Source organism: Cervus canadensis, chromosome 20 (assembly GCF_019320065.1).
Source record: "Cervus canadensis isolate Bull #8, Minnesota chromosome 20, ASM1932006v1, whole genome shotgun sequence".
NCBI lineage: Eukaryota > Metazoa > Chordata > Mammalia > Artiodactyla > Cervidae > Cervus > Cervus canadensis.
In genome coordinates, this window is record NC_057405.1 from 57,657,081 (window position 1) to 57,669,362 (window position 12,282).

Sequence of the window (12,282 nt, forward strand, 5' to 3'; positions counted from 1 at the left end):
TTGGTATTATGGTTTTGTTTGACCTCATAAAATTAGTTGGGAAGATGCCTTCTATTTTCTGAAAGACCTTGTATAAGAATAGTATTATTTCCTCCTTAAATGTTTGATAGAGTTCAAATTTGATAGATGCTATCTGGAACTGAAGTTTTCTTTAAATATATAGTGTTTTTTAATCATGAGTTCAGTTTATTTATAACAGAGATTTGGCTACTCAGATTATCTGTTTCTCTTGTGTCTTTAGAGATGTCCCCTCTTTCATCCCTGATACTAGTAAATTGTATTTGTGCTCTTTTTAAAACTATCAACCTACATGTCACTTTATAAATTTTATAGATTTTAAAAAATAAATCTTTATAAAAACTTTTATATTCTATTTCATTGATTTCCACTTCATCTTTATTATTTCCTTCCTTCTACTAATGTAGGATTTAATTTGCTATTTTTTCCCTAGCTTTGGATGTTGGAAACTTAGATTATTGATTTTAAAACTAAATTTGTTTTTAAATGTAATATATTGTGATTAAAAACTATCAAGTTCCCTTTAAACTGTGCTTTACCTGCATCCCACAGGTTTTGCCATTTTATATTTTCATCATCTTTCAACTAAAAATATTTTTTAAGTTCCCTATTCCCTAGTGATTTCTTCTTAAATTTTGCTGACTTTTCTTTCTCCAAGTATTTTTCCCCTTCTCCTTTTTAGTAGCTACTGTATAGGTTAAAGTTATGTATTCTTAACTTACTACAGTCTATCATGAATTAGCATGAAAACATTTCACATGTAATATAAGATCCTACTACATAATGATTCCATTTGTCCCCCTTTGTGCTGAAGTTTTCATATATTTTATTTCTATGTGTGTTATGTAGCTCAGAATACATTGTTTCTGTTTCTCCTTTAAATAATCAATTTTCCTTTAAAGAAAATTAAGAAACAAGAAGCAATATATATTTATCCACATTTTTACCATTTCTAGTGCTTTTTAAAGTATGCTGGGAATTCTCTTAGTGTGTATTTGTCTGGAAAAGGCTTTATTTCACCACCACTGTTGAAGGATAGTTTCACTGGGTATAAAATTCTAGTTGTTTTTTGTTTTTTTTTTAAGATTTATTTATTTACTTTTGACTGTGCTGGGTCTTCATTGCTGTGCATGGGCTTTCTCTAGTTGTGGAGAGTGGGGACTATAGTAGTTGTAGTTTGTGGGCTTCTCATTGTGATAACTTCTCTTGTTGCAGAGCTCAGGCTCTTGGGGGCACTGGCTTCAGTAGTTGCAGTGCATGGGCTTAGAAGTTGTGACTCTTGGGCTGTAGAGCACTGGCTTAGTAGTTGTGGTGCATGAACTTAGTTGCTCCATGGCATATGGAATCTTCCTAGACTAGGGATTGAACTTGTGTCTCCTGCATTGGCAGGCAGATCTTCAACCACTGGACCACCAGAGAAGCCTGATTTCATAGTTTCTAATGAGAATTGTTATCTTCATTCCTCTGTGCATAGTGTGTTATTTCTTAGGTTGTTTTTTCCCTTTTATCACTGGTTTTCAACCATTTGATAATATGCCCAAATGTGGTTTTCTTTGTATTCATTCTGCTTGGATTATTTTTTGTTTGTTCTTTTTAGATTCTTGAATCTGTCAGTTAATATTTTTCATCAGAATTGGAACTTTTTTAGGCATTAGCCTTCAAATAGTTATTCTTATCTGACTTCTCTCTCTTCTCCTTCTGTAACTCCAATAGAATGTTAGACCACTGGTCACCAAAACTCTATTTATTTATTTTTTCAGTTTTTTATTTTTAATAAACTATTTTTTTAAGAGCAGTTTTAAGTTTATAGAAGATTTGTCAGATAATACTGAAAATTCTCATATGCTTCTTGTCCCCTCATAGTTGCCCCTGTCATTAACATCTCGCATTAGTGTGGTAATAAATACCATTACAAGACAATTCGTAGGTATGCATATATATGTGTAGAGCTTCCCTGGTGGCTCAGCAATAAAGAATCTGCCTGCCAGTGCAGAAGACACAAGTTCAATCCTTGGATCGGGAAGATCCCCTGGAGAAGGAAATGGCAATTCATTCCAGTATTCTTGCCTAGGAAATCCCATGGACAGAGTGGCCTGGCAGGCTTTATACAGTCCATGGTGTCACAGAGTTGGACACAACTTGGCAACTCAACACCAACAAATATATATGTGTAACTTTCCTTTTCTCCAAGTTCTCTGTATGCTTTAGTCCTTTGATAGCTGCTTTTCTGTGTTATAGTTAGAGAGAGGGTAAGTCAATAAGTAGGTTTGATCACTTTGTGATAACACCTTATTTATTTAATATGTTTCACTGATGATGTTTTCCATAGTAGAAATGTTATATAAAGATACATAGAAGATTTTGTTCCATTGATCTAATATCTTTTTCTGCAGTTTCTTTGTTTTTGAAAAGTATTTTATTTTCTCTTGTTTTTTTGCTTTTAAAGTACCTAAAGTATGTGCATGTTTGTTATGTGTTTCTTATGACAATTTATATTGTGCTTTGAGTTCTCAGAAATTGTATTATTCTTGAGCAATTGGCTTCGCTTGCCAAATTTAGGTTTTGTTTTTTTCCTTTCCAGGCCCAGCTTCAAAGGGAAAAAGAACAGGATCATATGAGGCTTCATGCAAAACTTGAAAAGCTTGATGTCTTAGAAAAAGAATGTTTTAAGCTTACAACAACTCAGAAAACTGCTGAGGTAAGCTTCAACTTATTTCTTTGAAGTGGTGATACCAGGTTAAATCTTTAGTATTATGTGTAATTATCCTATATATGAATATGCAATAAAATTAGATTTGTAAAACTTCATTAATAGATTTTAGTAATCCAGATATGAGTTATTGCCTATAGATCATAGCATAAATGAGTTTGCTTTTTGATGTGAAATTGTAGTTTTACCTTCTTCTGCAGTGGTAGAATATTTTCGTTTGTTAGGTGATTTACCTAAATGTTATTGAAAAGATAGCCTTTCACCACTTGCAAGTAAGTTACGCCTATTCTAGATCCTATCCTGAAATGCCCTCTCCTTTTCCAACCAAATCCTATCCATTTTGTAGGATTCTCCCATTCCTGCTTCCTCTATGAAGCCTTCCTTGAGATTTCGAATACTTACGAAGTTCTCCCTTTGAGATAGTACTGTCTTCCTATTCCAAACTATACCATGGATATAAGATGAAATACTTTTGTATATAAGGTTATACATATATATTCATGACCTGGGTCAAATCATATTGTTTCATGTATATTAGTCTTGTTTCCCTGGTGGCTCAGATGGTAAAGAGTATGCCTGCAGCGCGATCCCTGGGTCAGGAAGATCCCCTGGAGAAGGAAATGGCAACCCACTCCGGTATTCTTACCTGGCAAATCCCATGGACAGGGGAGCATGGCAGGCTACAGTCCATGGGGCCGCAAAGAGTCGGACATGACTGAGTGATTTCACTTTCACTTTTCCCTAAGTACAGCATAGTCTTTTATTGTAAGTTGTCCATATTTTGAATGAAACGTTGAGACCCAAGACTATATTGTTTGGCCTTTTAGACCATTAAAACCTCCCAAATTTTCAGTATTATGATTTTGTTAATGAAAATTAATAGAGCCTATGCATATACATTCTTTGCTTCTCCTTTGTCCTTACATAAAGTAGGTAAAGAATCATACGAAGAAAGCCAAGAAAAACTTAGCATCTTTTGCCATTCCTTTTTCATACTTTCTGCTTTAATTTACTACCAAACTATTAAGAATCAAGACCCTGAGGGCTCTATTTGAAAAAGAAACAAAAGATATTTGGCTCTAGTTTTTGTACAATAATCCCAGTTTTTCAATTCTTTTGTAGGACAAGATTAAACATTTAGAGGAAAAACTAAAGGAAGAGGAACATCAGCGTAAGCTCTTTCAAGATAAAGCTTCTCAGGTAAACAGAATACTATATTATCTGGCACTTTAAAATCACATATGTTTTGTTATACTTGATTAACTGAAGCCTTACCCTGGACTCTAATTTCTGCTTCCTAACTTATCAGTTTTGTCTTCTTTTGCTGTAATAATGAAATCTCAGTAAATTAGCAAGTATATTCATAGACTTGGATATATTGCCAAAGACCTTTTGATCTTTTGAAATTCTGAGGAACATATATATATTCTCAGTTGAAAGAACTCATGCCATCAATTGTTTTCAGTTTAAGATATATAAAATAACTCATTCTGTTATAAACAGAAAATGATTGTAATTACCGGTAGACTTGGTGACTTTAACACAAAAAAATAATATTTGGGATTTTCTTTTCTTAAAAAAAAACATTTTTATCTTTATCAACTGATATATAATCCCTCATTATAATGTTTTTGAAGAAAAAGAAATTTGTTAAAAGTCAAGTAATAGTAAAGGTGTTTTTTCACTATTACAGCTTCAAACTGGACTTGAAATCAATAGAATTTTAATGTCTTCAGTAACAAATCCAAGGCACTTCAAGGAAAAGAAGAAATCTTCAAAGGTATGCAAATACTTTATTCTTATTTGCTAGTGCTTAGTTCTTCATCCTTTTAGTAATTATACCTGTGCATTTCCAAAAAGAATTTGAAGATATTTATAATATAAGACATGCAATAACTCTATGAAATGGACCTAAAAACATAAGTCATGATGGTTTGGGGTGTGAGGACAGAAAATTCCATAAAACCTAGGTTAAAGAAAGTAGCAGCATTTTAGCACAAAACCTAGCTCTGAGTTTGCTTGACACCCAAAGCAAAAAGGAACATATAATGGGCAATACATCTAAATTTGTGAAATAACAATAAGCATTCTAATTCTTCTAGAAAGGCAAACATGTTGCTAGTACTAAACTGTTAAAGAAATGTATTTTGGATACTTTACAAAAGAAGCACAAAACAATACAATAGATACAACACAATAGATTCTGGAAGCAGTTTTATATAATATATGTACAATAAAAAGACAAGATATACTATTAAATTATATTGTATTATAAATTACAATATTAAATTATAATTATAGTCATTTCTCTAGAGAAATTATTTTTTTATGCTGATATCCTTTGGACTTGCTTAAAGATTGGGAAATGAGTACTTTATAGCTTTACCAATAATAATTTGTTTTGATAAATTAATGTTTTGGATTTATTATATTAAACTCTTCTATTTATCATGGTAAAGAAAATGTTAGTCCCTTTTAATCTTATGATTCTGAAATTATAGTTTTGATGACCATTATTACTATTCATTCAATATGCATGTAGTGTTTCTGTGTGCTATTTGCTCTACGAACCAAGCATGCTATTTGTGGATTCTGGCCACTGCCATAGGTTCACCCTGTGGATACAGTAATGGAGGAAACATTATACTTAACTTTAGCTAGTTGTTTATTCCATAAATAAGAATTCAGTAGTTTGGCTGCATTTTTCACACATTTTTTTCTTTCAAAGAATTTGCAAACTACAGTAATGAAGAATATTTTCCCAATGCAGTTTAGGTTGATTTTTTTTAGTTTATTTCCTTCCTTAAGTATGTTTTGTGTCTTATCTCCACGTAAGATTAGAAGCTGCAAAGCCAAATAGAGAATCACTATAAGTAATTTATACAAGTGGGAAAACACTGACTTATTTTTGTACTTATGTTTTATGACATCCTTTGAAGAGCTGGTAGAAAAGATTTTTTAATAAGGTACAGGGAAAATCAAGGTAAAAGAAATGAAGGAAAGAAAAGGTAGCTCCTGGAAGAAAAGAAAAAATAGTTGACAGCAAAACCACTTTATAAAAGCAGTTAGCTTAAGTTCCAAGTTCATAGATCTGTAAGTAATAATGCCTCCTTTTAAAGGTAACAGAAGCACTAATGTTGAAGGTAGTATTTGGGTTTTTTTAAGAGACCTCTGTGAGATTCCTGCTTGTCTCACTGACACTTACTCCATATCCTGGACATAGTCCATTCAACTCATATGTCTTGATTTACATAGATTAGTACCTTTAGGTAGTAAAAAGATAACACAGGAATTTGCAGAGAAGTAAACAAAAGCACAAATATAAGACAGAGTGTACTAAAAACTTAATAAAGGTATAAACAAAATATTCTGGTGCTGTACACATAAAGAATATGTGAAAAGATCACACAAGAAGTATTAAAGGCAGACTTGGAAAATGAGTAAATATTGATAGAGATGAGGCAAGGTGTGTTACAGTCTGAGAGTATAGTTGATTTTTACACGAAACTATAAATAATTGTCCAGTCCTAGTACCATATGTGGAGAAGGAAATGGCAGCCCACTCCAGTGCTTTTGCCTGGAGAATCCCAGGGACGGGGGAGCCTGGTGGGCTGCCATCTGTGGGGTCGTGCAGAGTTGGACACAACTGAAGCAACTTAGCAGCAGCAGCAGCAGTACCATATGAGACTTGAAATTGAAAATATAGCTTGAAGTGAGATTATGAGTTCAAGGCCATGTTAAGAATTTGAACTTTTGTTCTATAAATCATTGTGTACCATTGAAGGCTTATAGAGGCATGATTAGAGCTATACTTCTAGATAGTAACCAACAACAGCATAAGGTGAGCTTGGAAGTAAAGAATCAGACTGTTTGAATATTGTAAGCAAGATAATAGAAGCCTATCCTGTGAGGTTTTCATTATTCTTTTGAAAGGATAGATTGTAATTATCAGTCAGAAATCTCATTCAGTATAGTGACTAAAAAAATTACATTTCTTTTGTTCTAATTTAACTGCTTAAAATAGACTTTGATCAGACCATCATTTTCTATTACTTGAAATTATCATTCCTAAGGTACAGAGCTTGAATGATTGTCCAGGATCACCAAGAAAATCTGAGTGAATAAGAACTGACTCACAAACTTGTGATATCTCTACCTCTGAGCCATTTAATTTTTTTAATTAAAAAAATTAATGTTTATAATAGTTAAGATATCTAAATTATCCTTTGGAATTGGGAATTTTTTTTCCTTTTATTATGGAATATGTTCAGCTTATTGATTATTCTCTTGCTAAAGTGTTAAATAGAGTGACCAATTCACCCCAATTTGCCTATGACTTTACTGGTTTTAGAACTGAAGATCCTGTATCATGGGCAGATTGAGATAATTGGTCACCCTAGTTCAATCCATCCAGCAAAAATAGTGAAATAATTTACTTTTAAGAATGTAGCTTGGCAGTGTCTTTTTAAAAATGATTCACGAAGGAGTACATATTGGTTTGGCCAAAGACTTCATTCGGGTTTTTCCATAAAATGTTACTGAAAAACCTGAGCAAACTTTTTGGCCAACCTGATATAACAAAAAATGTCTGCTCGAAGGATAATAATGACATTAACACTGGAATAATAACATCACCACACAGCTTAAGAAAATAGAACAATACCAGCACTGTTAAGGCCCAGCGTGTACCTTTCTTAAATTGTATTCCCTCCATCCAAGGAGTAACCACAATTCTGATTTTGTTTTTATCATTCTCCTGGTTTAAAAAAAAAATTACTTTGCCAAATAAGTATTTGTGAGAAATATATTTGTTAGGTTTACACTTGAACTTTATATAAATGGACATACTCTATTTGTGTTCTTCAGCAGCTTTCTTTTTCCACTCAACATTAAGTTTATGAGATTCTTCCAATTGATGCATATATGAATGGTTCACTGCTTTTTATTGCTAAAAATTTCTTTTTCCCTTGTCCTTTCAGTGATCATTTGGTTTGTTTCTCAGTTTTTGTTATTATAAACAACACTGTTATGAACATTCTTGTACATGCCTCATGGTGTAAGTGTTCAGCAGTTTCTCTGAGATACTGGGCCATAAGTGTCATGCACCTTAGCTTTACAAGATATTGTTCAAAGTGACTAGACCAGTTTATGTTCCAGTCAGCAGTTACCATTGTTCCATATCCTAACCATGTGTCTTTTTTTGTTTGTTTTTTGTTTTTTACTTTTTATTTTGAAAAATTATAGATTAGAGATGATAAAAAAAAGTATAAAGGGAGGTCCCATGTATCTTTTGGAGAAGGCAATGGCAACACACTCCGGTACTAGTGCCTGGAAAATCCCATGGACGGAGGAGCCTGGTAGGCTGCAGTCCATGGGGTAGCGAAGAGTTGGACACAACTGAGCAACTTCACTTTCACTTTTCATTTTCATGCATTGGAGAAGGAAATGGCAATCCACTCCAGTGTTCTTGCCTGGAGAATCCCAGGGACAGCAGAGCCTGCTGGGCTGCCGTCTATGGGGTCACACAGAGTTGGACACAATTGAAGAGACTTAGCAGCAGCAGCAGCAGCATATATCTTTAACAAGCTTCCCCCAATGGTAACATCTTTCATAAATATAATAAAGTCCAGGAAATTGAAATTGGTACAATATACAGAGCTTATGGAGATTTCAACAGTTTTTTATTCACTTAGTTGTATGTGTATATGCATATTTGTGTGATCATATGCAGTTTTATCACATGTGTAGATTCTTGTAACCATCACCACTATGAAGATACAGAACTATTCCACTACTATAAGGTTCCTTCATGTTATCCCTTTGTGTTATGAGTTACACATCATCCTCCCTAACCCTTAGCAATTTATAATCTGTTTACCATCTCTATAATTTTATTTCAGGAATGTTATATAAATGTAATCATATAGTATATAACCTTTTGAGAGGCTTGTTTCACTCAGCCAATCCATCCAAGTATTGACGCATTTTTAAAAGTTTCTGTGTAGTATTCCATGTTAGGGATGTACCACAGTTTAACCATTTACCCGATGAAGGAGATTTGAATTGTTTTCAGTGTTGCTGTTGTTTAGTTGCTAAGTTGTGTCCAACTCTTTTGCAACCCCATGGACTATATAGCCCACCAGGTTCCTCTGTCCATGGGATTTCAGTTTTAGTAGTAGTAGTTTAGTTGCTAAGTTGTGCCTGACTGTTGTGACCCCATGGACTATAGCCCTCCAGGTTCCTCTGTCCGTGGGATTCTCCAGGCAAGAATTCTGGAGTGGGTTGCCATTTCCTTCTCCAGGGGATCTTCCCAACCCAGGAATTGAACCCAGGTCTCCTGCATTGTGGTCAGATTCTTTATTGACCGAGCTACAAGGGAAGCTGCCTCAATTTTAGGCTATCACAAATAAAGCAGTTATAAACTCTGTGTACAGGTTTTTGTGTGAACATATTTTTCATTTTCCTGGGGTAAGTATCTAAAAGTGAAATCTCTGAGTCATATGATAGCTATCAATAAATTTTTAATTTTACAAGAAACTTCCAAACTCTCTCTGCCAAAGTGGCTGCATTATTTTGTGTATGAACAATCTGGCTTCTCCACTTCCTTGTTAGCATTTGGTGTTGTCACTTTTTTTTTTAACCATTCTAACAGGTGTAAGGTGATATTTCATTGTAACTTGTATTTCCTAATGTGTAATAGTGTTAATTTGATAAATGTCTTTTAAAATATTTTTTGTTTACTTTTTCCCTTGTCAATATTTAGAAAACTAAATGTTTAAGGAGAGGACCATCTCAGCAAATTTGTTCAAAATTTGGAACACTGCCTATTGTGGCTGAGAAGGTGAGAAGGGAAAAATGAGGATACTTGTTCAGATAAATTCATGCTTTGGTGTAAGTGCTATTTAAATGCCATCAGTTATTTAAAATCATCCTCAGCTATTTCTTTTCCTCCAAAGTCTGCCAGTGCAAGCCATTCTGCAAATGCAAGTACGCAAAACCTCCAAACAGTGCCACATTATGGGCCACATATCCTTCAGAAACCAGCTGAAGTTACTGAGCTTAGATGTCTCTACAAGCCTTCTAGAACAACTTCTCAATGTAAAGCTGTACCTTCTGACTCAGAAAAGTCCATTTCTATTTGCAACAATTTGTCTGAACTTTTGATGGCAATGCAAGATGAGCTGGACCAAATGACTATGTAAGTATTTATCACAAGAAGTAGCAAGACAAATTTAGGTATCTTTTTTTCTTCTCAGTCTTTCAAACAATATCACTTACAAATTCCTAAAAGCCTTACTTAGCCTTTTGAACTTATTTTGATCTGAATATTACTACTTTTTTCTATTTAAAGTGTTTCTGTATTCCCAAGATCTGAACTGATAGACAAATATTTCTGTCATTCTAACAAATGGGGTCTGGTGACCTTAAATTATAATTCACAAATGCTTTTCTAAGATAGATTCTTCTGCTCTTTATAATCTTTTCAGTTAAGTGAATGATTTCATTAGACAAATAGGAATACAATTTCTTGTTTTCCGTTCTGACTGGTCTGCATTGCATGTTTGAAGCATCCATATACTTCAAAGATTCTGTGTGGGATACACACAGATTCTGTATGGGATACATATTTTAAGCTTCAAGTTTAAATATGTTTTCAACAAATATTCCAGAAAATATGTGACTTGGGTGGCCAACTAGTTGAACTAAGACCTCGTAGAAGATATAACTAGTTCTATTAGCAGTGGTTTTTTTGAGCAAGCTATCACCAAATCTAGGAATTTCTCAGGCAAATACTTCTATAGCTGAAATTCTTCCAAAGAGTCTACATTAAGAATTCCAAACTTGGAATGAAAAAGAGTCCCTTAATGCCTCTAGCTAAGGACATCAGAATATTTTACTACATTTAACTATGAACACTAAGAATTCAGACTTTTTTAAGATTCTTTGAGATCCTAAGTCTGAGATATTTCTAAATATATCTAATCTCAAATCATAAGAGCCTGTTTATAATTACCGTAGATTTAATTTGATAACTCTACAAAAAGAAGCTGTCTCTGAAGGTTAATATTTAACTCTGATTAAAATTTATGATTGAGCAGAATATTGTTTAATTGTGACAAAGATTAATATATATATATATAATATATATATATATATATATAGTTTGTATACTATAAACTGTAATAGTGCTTGATACTTGCTTTTCTTTCATAGGGAGTACCAAGACCTGCTGAATCAAATGAAAGAAACTGAAAGCCAATCAGTCTGTGAAGATATAGAATGTGAACTAGAGCGTTTAGTCAAGAAAATGGAAATTAAAGGAGAACAAATTTCCAAACTAATGCAGCATCAAGATAGCGTAAGAAAGTTTTAGTAAAAAATTTTAATAAAAAGATAATATATCTGGATTCAATGTTACGTTTCTCTAGACCTTCCAAATTTAAGGCCTGATTGTGTGGCTTAGTGAAAAGATGATAGATAGGAGTCACTTAGACTTATGACAAAATAGAGTCATCTGTACATTGAAATAACATGGTCTGCTACATAATTCTCAATATAATATAAAGAAAAGGGAACAAAGAAATTTAGTTATGGGGAATTCTCTGGCTGTCCAGTGGTTAGAGCTCTGTGCTCTCATTGCTGGGGCCCAGGTTCAGTCTTTGGTTGGGGAACTAAGATCCTACAAGCCACACGGCAGAGCCAAAGGGAGAAAAAAAAGAGAAAGTTTAGTTATGTATTCAGAAGTAACTTTGGGAAAATTAAGAGGTAGACTAAATTTGCTTTACAGCTCTCCCAGCTGTCCTTTTAGCATTCTTTTCCTCTTGTCCCTCTCTTTCCTAATGCCTTACTGAAGCCCCTTATGTCAACAGGAGTCTATATCACATATAAACCTGGCTCCTTAAGCATACCCATCTCTAAAACCACTATTTCCAGTTTCTCAGAACAAGCCATGCTGTGTTCCATTCCTCAGGGACCTATGCTTAGCTCACTCTAGTGGAGGTGATGAGGAGAACTCTATCCTTGTGTATAAATTCGTCATAACTAAGAATGGCATAACAATCTTAATGTTTTGACAAAAAAATCATGGAATATTATATTTCATCCCAAGACAATGAATTCACTCTTAGGACTATTATGCTCCTGGAAAAGAAAGCAGAGGGAATCTTTCCAGGAACCCTCAAGTCATATCATGTAGCTATCTGCTAATGGAATAATCAGCATTCATATAAGTTGGTAATATATTAACCTCACAATTAAGCCTTCCCCACTTTTATAGGAAAGTAATAAAGAATGCAGAATTTTACTGCCTTTATTCTTCTATGGCCAATAAAGAAAGACAGAAGGAAATGAAATTTTGAAGCAAACATTTTCACTTAACTGGCTTTTAAAGCTATAGTAAGTAAGCTTTCTGTATGATTGTGTTAGGGTGAAAATTATGTAACTTGTATACTTTCTTAGAATCACATATGAGAAACCTAAAAGGAATAGAAGAGTAGTCATATTTTTTAAATTTAGGCATAATGTACATAAATTATGTTTTGAAATATTATATA

At 33.6% G+C, this 12,282-nt stretch overlaps 1 protein-coding gene across 6 annotated transcripts in view; it reads left to right on the forward strand.

Moving 5' to 3' along the window:
• CEP57L1 (centrosomal protein 57 like 1) overlaps window positions 1–12,282 on the forward strand; it is a 76,162-nt gene that overhangs the window by 62,512 nt on the left and 1,368 nt on the right. For 5 of the 6 annotated variants that reach the window (XM_043439196.1, XM_043439195.1, XM_043439194.1 and 2 more), the window contains 6 exons: window positions 2,600–2,716; window positions 3,851–3,928; window positions 4,422–4,508; window positions 9,492–9,569; window positions 9,685–9,926; window positions 10,943–11,087. In XM_043439196.1, coding sequence (XP_043295131.1) covers window positions 2,600–2,716; window positions 3,851–3,928; window positions 4,422–4,508; window positions 9,492–9,569; window positions 9,685–9,926; window positions 10,943–11,087 — 747 coding nt within the window. The remainder of the gene's footprint in view (window positions 1–2,599; window positions 2,717–3,850; window positions 3,929–4,421; window positions 4,509–9,491; window positions 9,570–9,684; window positions 9,927–10,942; window positions 11,088–12,282) is intronic. The other variant, XM_043439197.1, reaches the window with a different exon arrangement.